The 8,690-nt window shown below is 53.2% G+C and overlaps 1 protein-coding gene across 1 annotated transcript; it reads left to right on the top strand.

Moving 5' to 3' along the window:
* Positions 1–1,154: 1,154 nt before the first annotated feature.
* On the top strand, positions 1,155–7,247 carry NOL12 (nucleolar protein 12). The gene is made up of 6 exons (XM_063322272.1): positions 1,155–1,297; positions 1,402–1,507; positions 1,711–1,759; positions 2,269–2,411; positions 3,402–3,502; positions 4,162–7,247. Exons 1-6 carry the CDS (start codon positions 1,218–1,220, stop codon positions 4,328–4,330), a joined length of 648 nt encoding a protein of 215 aa, XP_063178342.1. The 5' UTR covers positions 1,155–1,217; the 3' UTR covers positions 4,331–7,247.
* The last annotated feature ends 1,443 nt before the right edge of the window (positions 7,248–8,690 follow it).

The raw sequence follows: 8,690 nt of genomic DNA on the forward strand, positions 1-8,690 counted from the left end.
AAGAGGCTGGAGGCTGAAGTGCACCCAGACTGTGAGTGAGGAGGAGGAGGAGGAGGAGGCCTGGCCCATGGGCGTGGAGGGAAGTGCAGTAATTAACCACAGAACTGGTTTTTCCGCATTTCTACTGGTGAAAGGACAGGCCAGGAAAAGAGCACAAGCAGTGAGAGAGCTGATAAAGGCGAGGCAGCTGTGGACCAGCGGCCGCTAGGCAGTGTCAGTACTTGTGGGCTGGTGGGGGTGGCTTTGGCTGCCCCCACAGTGCTTCAGGAGCTTCCACCAAAGTCAGCTGGCCGCCACGCAAACATTACACCCGTTTTTAGGGCGAGGACTGGAGGGCAAGGAAGGTTCAAGAATTCAGCCGAAGTCACTCAAGCCAGCAGCCAAGAACAAAGCAGTCCTGATGCCCCCACCTACTCATGCTGGTACCTCTCTCTACCACCAACTGCAGAAACCATGGCTGTTCTGCGAGGTCCTGCATCTTGGAGACTCAGTGTCAGAGCCGAGACCTGCCCCCGTACTTGCCTCCCTGGGCTAAGGGCAGTGCAGGTGCTGCTAACACCTAGCAGCTATGATAGCTTGACATAAGCTCTCAGACCTTTATTGAAGAAACACAGATGTTAAATATTTGGTGTAACAACCTTTACTTAATAAAATACCCGGAGGAGGGGCAGAGTGGGTCTTGGGGAGAGAGACTGGGTGCTGGGCTGGCAGCACCGTAAGAGCCTTTTTCCAGGAAGGAGCTGAAGAGGAGCCGGAGGCACCCAAGCCTGGAGGAACCCCCTGCCCGCCCCAGGCTGGATGCCACGGTTGACAGCCGACAACAGCAGCTTCTCTCTCCCGGTCCCAGCTTGCGGGGGAAAAAAGCGCAGCTGGAGCGTGTGAGGGGACACACACACAGGTCCCAGACACCACTGGGACAGGAGGACCCGACGCCGGCCCCGCAACCAAGACAGTGGCCCTGGTGTGCCCTTCCTCTCACAGCCCACCGCCGGTGATGCTCGGGGTCCACCCCCCGCACCCCGGGGCCGCTCCGCCCTCAGCCCAACAGCGGCTCAGCCGATAAGGGCCACCCGCTTAGGACTTCGTGAGGAAATCGGATCCCCCCGGTCACCTCCTCCCCGCCAGGCGCGGCCGCACAAAATGGCGGGCGGGGCAGGGGCCGGCCCTCAGGGCCGGCGGCGGCGGAAGGGGCGGGCGGGCGGCAGCGTGGTACCGCCATGGGTCGCAAGAAGAAGAAGAAGGGTCCCGGCGGCCGTGAGGGCCGGCTGGTAGTGACTTTTGACGAGGAGAGGCGGAGGTGAGGCTGGGCGGGCCCCGGGGAGGAGGGGAAAGGAGGTATCCCCTGGTCAGGGGGTCGCTAAAAGCCGGGGGGGGCCCCGGTTTCTATGTTGGCGGCGGCAGGGAGTACTTGACCGGCTTCCACAAGCGGAAGGTGGAGCGGAGGAAGGCGGCGCTGGAGGAGATCAAGCGAAAGCTGAAGGAGGAGCAGAGGAAGATGAAGGAGGAGGTACCCACGCACACATCTCCCCCCCAGACCTCCGTGGGAGAAGGGTGCCTCCCCGCTCCCGCCATGGCGGGCGAGGAGTGGGGTAGGCCGCGGGGACCAGGCCGTGGGGCAGGAGGCGTCTTCGGGCTTCCCCTGCCCCGCTTGCAGGGGGACGGGCGGCTGGAGGGGCAGAGGCGCCGCGGTGACCTGTTTCCATCCCTCAGCGGCACCAGGAGTACCTGAAGATGCTGAGCGAGAGGGAGGAGGCGCTGGGTACGTGCTGGCCGGTTGCAGGCGCTGGGCAGTGGGAGGTGGGCACCCGTGGTCTGACACCCTTGGCTGGGTGTTAAGAGCTGGGTCGGGGGTGTTCACACACTGTCCCACAGAGTCAGCTTCTGGCTCTTCTCGTGTCCCCCTGGGAAGCTGGGCAGTGATCTGAGCAGGTGCTCACACACTGCCCCACAATGTCAGTTCCTTGCTCCTCTCATGTTCCCCTGGGATCTGAGCAGTGACCAGTGACCCTTGCAGCCCTCTGGCCCTGGTGGGACAGAGGGTCAGGTAGGTCGTACAGAAAGGAACAAGGAGGAGGACATATCCAAGGTGTTACCTGGTCCCTTCTGCTGGCAGAAGGAGCTTGCCCTTCATGCTTGTGGTGCCCCTCCACTTGTTAACCCGGCATGCAAAGGCTGGGTTTTTCCCCCAAGCATGGCACTGCAGGAAGAAGCAAGCGTATCTTGGAAAAAGTTGGGCACTTTGCAGTGCAGGATTTCTTGTCTCCCCAGATGAGGCTGATGAACTGGAGCACTTGGTGACATCGCGGACAGAGTCTGTGAACATCGACCACCCAAACCACATTGTAACAGTGACCACCATCAGCGACCTGGACCTCTCAGGGGCACGCCAGCTGGGACTGACCACCCCTGTGGTAAAGCCTCTTGCTGCTTCTCTGATTGTATCAGCTGTAAACATTCTTGGGACTGACTAGGTAGGCCTGGTACTCCCTCAGTATGCCCAAAGAGATGTGCAGCTGTCTGGGAGCAGGGATGAAAAGGGAAACTCATAACTTTACATTCCTCTACAACTTATGTTGGTCCTCTAAAGAGGAAGAAATGTCCTATGTGAACAGCTCACTCCAAACCTCCCTGGAATCCTTTGCTAGTCTCAGCTGACCTTGTTTAAGTGAAAGATACCACAGGGCTGGATGGGGAGAATGTAGTGTTTTAAAAGCAGATACAACACAAGCAGGAAGATTTCAGATTACTGCATGGACTGTCGTCAACCTCCTGTGTCCTGTCCAGGAAAAATTACTGTTAGCATGAGGAGGGATTTTTGTCTCCATGATCCTGTGCTTGGACCACAACAAGGAAACCACTCAGTTCTGGTTATGGTTGCTTTTATTCTCAAAACATATTGTAACTGAGATCTCATCTTTGTTTCGTAGAGATTTTCAGGCACTGGTTGACTTGATCCTTTTGATCTTCATGACTTATAGCTGGATTTGAGCTCTTTGGGGAAATGCCTGTGTTTGGCAGTTAGCCTTTTACATTTTAAGGTCCTCTTTAAGTGGCCTTTCTGATTAGAAGATGTTTTAATAGTAATGTAAGAAAAAAGCTGAAACCTTTAATTCATAGTTAAGGCTTCAGTTGCATGGCCATTAAGATCATGCTGAAGTTTTTGGATCTTAGGGTGGATTACTGTAGACTTCTCATTGGTTGTCCCTTTCTGAGGGGCTGCGATAAGAAACCTTGAGATTTGGACAGCTAGGGATGTGGAGAATTAAAAAGGCTTCATCCATGACTAGATGGGTCACAAAAGAGGATGAAACCAAGAAGGCAGCAGAAACACCAGAATCACAAGACTACCTGTTTTAATGTGTCTATAGGGATTTTTTTTATCTTTTGCCTCCCTCTTTAAGGGAAAAAGTGATGGATCAGAAGAAGAGAAAGGGGAAGAAGTGGTGAACAAGCCTGTAAGAACAATGCCAAAGAAGTCCAGAAACCCCTTCCTGTCTGAAAAGTATGTATAAATTCATTCACCTCTTTGCTGTTAAGCTCTAGAAGCTGATCAGGAGGATCTTGGGTTCCCAGATCCACCATGTGGTTGCAGGGAGGGGATGCTGTGCTGCCTGGGCGACGGTGGGCAGGAGCCAGCAGAGGGCACTGGCAGAGCACAAGCCTGCCCCAAATGCTCCGTTCTCATCGCATTGATCCCTGGTGACAGCTGGAGGAGGAGGACGTGGTGCTGGGCGGGCTTTGTCCTGAACTGTTTGCCTAGTCCTTCTCGGCAGATATTGCAAGGAAGGATGTATTGCAGGGTGCAGAGTTTGTCTCTAGGATGAAGGTCAAAAGACCCTAAAGCTTAAAGCTTTGGCATTCCCTACATTTTTCAGTATCTAGGATTTGCAGCTGCTTTGAGGGTACAGAGAATTGCTTAACTCCGTGGAGATGGGACAGCCCGCTGCTCAAAATTCATTTTGGTTGTTACTGCTCATTGTAGATTTGCAAGTTTTCTGCCCCCTGTCAGGATGATGCCCAGCACAGTGGCGTTCCTGTGGCTTGCTGCAGTGGGCGTACGTTCCTGGTGGGCCACACAGGGCTCTCCTCCTGTTGCTGTGGTGTCACCTTGTTCCTGCAGACTTTGGTCCTCAAACACTTCTCTCTTCCTGCCCTGCACAGGATCTCTTCTCTTACTGCCACGCTGCACATGCATAGCCAGAAAAAGAAAGGAAAGCGACCCCAACGTGGGCAAGGCCCACGCAAGAAAACACAGAAATCCAGCACGGGGCGAACCACTAAGACTCAGCGACGGAGGCTGACAGGAAAGATGGGCCGTGACCAAGATTAACGGAGAAAACTAGTGCTTGGACCAGCAGCTGGGACAGCACTCCATATCTGGACTGCAGCTCTTTGGGACCTCTTCACTGTGGGCAAGGGCCTTGTTCACTTGGCTCTCTGACCAGCAGTGAGCCTGGTTCAGCCATTCTCTCACCTCCTGAGCACTGGCCAGGATCACTAGACGCTCTATCCGTTTATTTCTGCGGTGATCTCCAACTAAGTGTCTAGGTGTCACGGACTCTCTTAAAAACCTCTGCTGGGGCTGGGATTCTCTATTCGAAGTAATCCTTCTGTTCTTGGGCCTCCCCTTCCAGAGTTGATACTTGGCTTTATCAAAGGAGAGGATCTGGGGCTGAGTGCGACAGGCATGTCATCAGGGCAACTTGTGCGACTAGGAAGAGCTCTGCTTCCACTTGTCCATCAGTGCCCGGGCATCTCTGCTGTGCAGTAAATCCTTTTTCTGTGGAGACATGGCGTCATCTTGTTTCATGTGTTTCTTCTCCAGTGCCACACCTGAATGCGGGGGTACTTTTTGTCTGGTACCTGTTGTGGGTGAAATTTGGTAACTTTGTGAATAAATCTTTATGAAGTCATTTTGCTAAGAAAAAAAAAAAAACCAACACATTTGTGACTTATTTGAAGCATAACAGCAACTGTGCTAATGCCAGTACCAGCTGGGAAGAGGGGAGATGATTCCTGTTGCTTAAAGGATATTGAAATCTGCTGGTGCTTAGAAAAGGGAGTAGCTAGGAGCTATTTCTGTGGTAACACAGAACCAGCCAGAGCAGGAATGGCTCATTCCATTGTCTGCTGAATGTGCCGATGTTAATTGTGATAGCTCAGAGGAGTACAAAATGCCCTAATGCCCTTGCTTGCATGTGTGTGGCCCTTTCTGGGATGGGAGCGGCAGAGGCTGCCCTTTACCTCAGGGCTGCTGCAGTCATCAGCAGTTAATTGCCTTTCTTCTTGGGACCTCTGTATATGTTTCTTTAGCATGGATGCCTTCAGTGGAGTGGGAAGGTTTGCATGGTTGAGGAGTGCTGGTGGCTAAACTGGCAGTGAATCCTCTGAGGAGGAGAGAGAGCCTAAGGTGGCGTGCTGGGCTCTGTCCTCCAGGATCTGTAGGAGATGGTGGCTGTTCAGCCTCTGGCAGCCAGGCCCCCTCCCTTGCCACATGTCTACTGGTGAAGAAATGACAAAGGGAGAACAGGCCTGTGTGGCCAAAACCCACACCAGAAAATTGGCAACCCAGCAATGGGCAAGTATGTAGATTCCTCATGCCAAAAATGGGAGGGGGAAGAGTAAACCAGTGCCTGAGGCTTTGTGGAGGAACATCAGAGCAAAGCTGATGGCCACCAGCTGCTAAAGCTAAGGGCACCAGCCTGATGCATATCTCACTGTTTCTTGGAGCGTGCGCATGCAAACACACAGAAATTCTTCAGAGCGTGTTGGGGAGGGATGTTTGATCTCAACACTGAGAGCAGCTACACAATTTCTGCTAGAGCGTGTTCCTTTGGAGGGAGCTGTGTGACACATGCTAGTGGTGCGGAGCGGGGGTCCTTTTGCACCTCCCTTTCTCCTCCAGAGAAGGTAAATGGCAGGGAAGTGGATACTGTTACCCCTGTACTACCAGTGCCTTGTGTGCTTGGACTATGAGTCCCACCCTGAGCTGAGACCTGGCGCTCTCAAGCATAAAATCTTAGTAACACTGGCCACATCATGAAAGTGTGTCTGGTTTCCTCACTCCAAAAAAAGCCGTGGTGATCTTCTCTTGCGCTGCCTCAAAGGCCACTCCAGAAAGCTCACGGGGTTTAATGCATGACCTTGCCCGTCTTCCTGTCTCAACTTGGGGTGGTGGGTGTTTCGGAGCTGCAGAAGCACAACTTGGTGGCAAGGCCAAAAGTCACATCCAAAGCATCCAAGTGGTGCCATGTGCAGAGCACAAATTGTTTTTTCTTCTGGTTTGGGAGTTCCATGCTCTAGAGCTGTTCTGCGGTGGTTGGGTTTGAAGGGGATGTAGGAGGGAAGGAGAGGGAAGTTCTGTTTAGAGTGGTGCACCACACCAAGGGGATTGTGGCTCAAAGCTGGAGGACAGTGTGTGACACCTTTGGTCTGGGTGGCAGGTGACTTGCGCTTGCCCCAGCCCCAGGAGTTTGCTCTGGAGCTGGAATGGCTGCTGTTAAGGAAATGTACAGTTCATGTGTTTGTGAAATCTGCTCAAGTGTGGAGTGTGAGCTGTGGGTTGGGTTGCCTTCTCCAGCCTATAGACAGCCTGGCATGGTGGCTGGGACGGTGCTGGATTACCTTTTTATAATCCTGCTGGGATGTTAAGAGTGACCTCATTAGCTCTTTAGTGTTTCATAGAATCATGGAATGGTTTGGGTTGGAAGGGACTTCAAAGATCATCAGTTCCAACCCTCCTGCCCTGGGCAGGGACACCTCCCACTGGACCAGGCTGCTCAAAGCCCCATCCAGCCTGGCCTTGAACAATTCCTGGGAAGGGGCATCCACAGCTTCTCTGGGCAACCTGTTCCAGTGTCTCACCACTCTCACAGTAAAGAATTTCTTCCTAATATCTAATCTAAATCTCTCCTCTTTCAGCTTAAAACCGTTGCCCCTCGTCCTGTCACTAGACTCCCTCATGAAGAGTCCCTCCCCATCTCTCCTGTAGGCCCTGTTTGTTATTTTGCTGCCAGGTGATTTAGAATAATCTCTTTTTTTAGTTTGTTTCCCTGGCCCTAATAACTTCTGAGCCTTTCTCAAGTGTCAGCTGAAATCTGCAACGGCCTCTGCTGTGCTCGGAAGACTTCCAGTTCCTGCTGGAAGTTGTGTTTTCACATTAAAAACAAAAAAATAAAAAAGCATATGGAAAAACTGAGAACAGAACTGTTAAACCCTATAGGGTGTTAACCATCAGGATTGTTGGCTGCGCTATTGATTTCTCTGTTTGATCGATTAAAGCTTTATGTTGTAATATAAATTACTGACTCAGCCCTAGCCTGCTGTCTTTGTTACTCACAGGGTGTGCAGTCGGGCTACCCCAGGATATATTGAATCAAGGATATGAGCTCTCAGACACAAGTTAGTGCGTTAAGCACTTGCCAGACACATCACAGTTCATACCAGGCCGTGGCTTAAAATTTTTCTGGTTCGCTGCTTCCCCTCGTCTTCAAGATGGATTTGAGCATTTTTGTTGTTTGGGTTTTTTTTCTCTCCCCCTGGCTGCTCACAAACAAGTTCCAGCTGTTCAGGAGGAAGCCGCTTCGGAGTAGAAAGTACCTGCAAAAATCAAGGTGCTGGCGCGGCTGCTGCTCTGAGAAGGAAAAGCGGAGACCAGCCGCTCCCCCTCTGCTCCCCCTTTCTGCGGCCTGTGGGGGGGGTTCGACGCTTGGCTCCGCAGCGAGGCCACCTCGGCCACCTGCGCCTTCCTCCTGCTCGCCTCGCCTGCCCGAGGGCTCGCAAGGGAGAGAGATGCGAGGCTTCTTGACGTGGGCTGCCACGCTGGGGTTTTCCATGCATGATGGCTTTCGCTGGCTAGACTGCAATTCCGCACATGTGCACGCCCAGAAATGTAATTGGGATTACAGAGGATCAAAACCAGACCGGGAGCCCGAAAGGTCAGATGTTTTGGTGGGGGGGCGGAAATAGGAGCGTGGTGCAAAGGAGACATAGCTGCAGCGGGTCCATGAGTGGTGTGGTAATCCATAAACCGTATTTATCGCACTGCAGTAGTGTATCAAGCTCAAGGCTGTTCCCAGTACGGTCCCACTGCTTGTTCCAGCACTGTATTCCAGAAATGAACCAGGGGGAAAAATGTTACTGGTAGAGCGACAAGAACTGTTGGGAACTAACAGAGCTGAATAACTGAGGTTTGCTGGGAAAGACAGGTTCGAAGAGAGGATTGCAAACTGACTTCAGTGGGTAAACAAAAAGTGAATTTAAACTTATTTTAACGCTCCCCAGGAGTGGGAAGAGGAGGAGGATGAGTTGTAGCAGGAGCAATGGAGGACAGATGTTAAGCACGTTTCACCAGGAACAGCGGGGCTCAGGCAGGGCTCGTGCTGGGCAGGTAAAAGCCCAGGCGAGACAAACCTCTCTGGGGCATGCTGCGGGTAGGGATGGCCTCCGGTTGGAGCCCTGCTGGGGACACGGTGACATTGGGCTGTCTCAGCGCTTGCAGATGAGTCCGCTGCTAAGGGTTCAGGTTAATGAATTCCTGGGGTGACGCGCGCGGCGGGAGCGCTGGGGCAGACCCTCGGCAGGCGGTGAGGGGATCCCGGGGGGGAAGGACAGGGAAGAGGCCCAGGTATGCGGGGGGCAAGGCGGGGGGGATGAGCCGCTGCCCGCTGTCCCCTCCCCAGCCCCGGGGC

Source organism: Chroicocephalus ridibundus, chromosome 1 (assembly GCF_963924245.1).
Source record: "Chroicocephalus ridibundus chromosome 1, bChrRid1.1, whole genome shotgun sequence".
NCBI lineage: Eukaryota > Metazoa > Chordata > Aves > Charadriiformes > Laridae > Chroicocephalus > Chroicocephalus ridibundus.

Coding starts and splice junctions, on each gene's coding strand:
- NOL12 (XM_063322272.1), top strand. CDS start 1,218: ATGGGTCGCAAGAAGAAGAAGAAGGGTCCCGGCGGCCGTGAGGGCCGG. Junction 1,298..1,401: donor TTTGACGAGGAGAGGCGGAG/GTGAGGCTGGGC, acceptor TGGCGGCGGCAG/GGAGTACTTGACCGGCTTCC. Junction 1,508..1,710: donor AGAGGAAGATGAAGGAGGAG/GTACCCACGCAC, acceptor TCCATCCCTCAG/CGGCACCAGGAGTACCTGAA.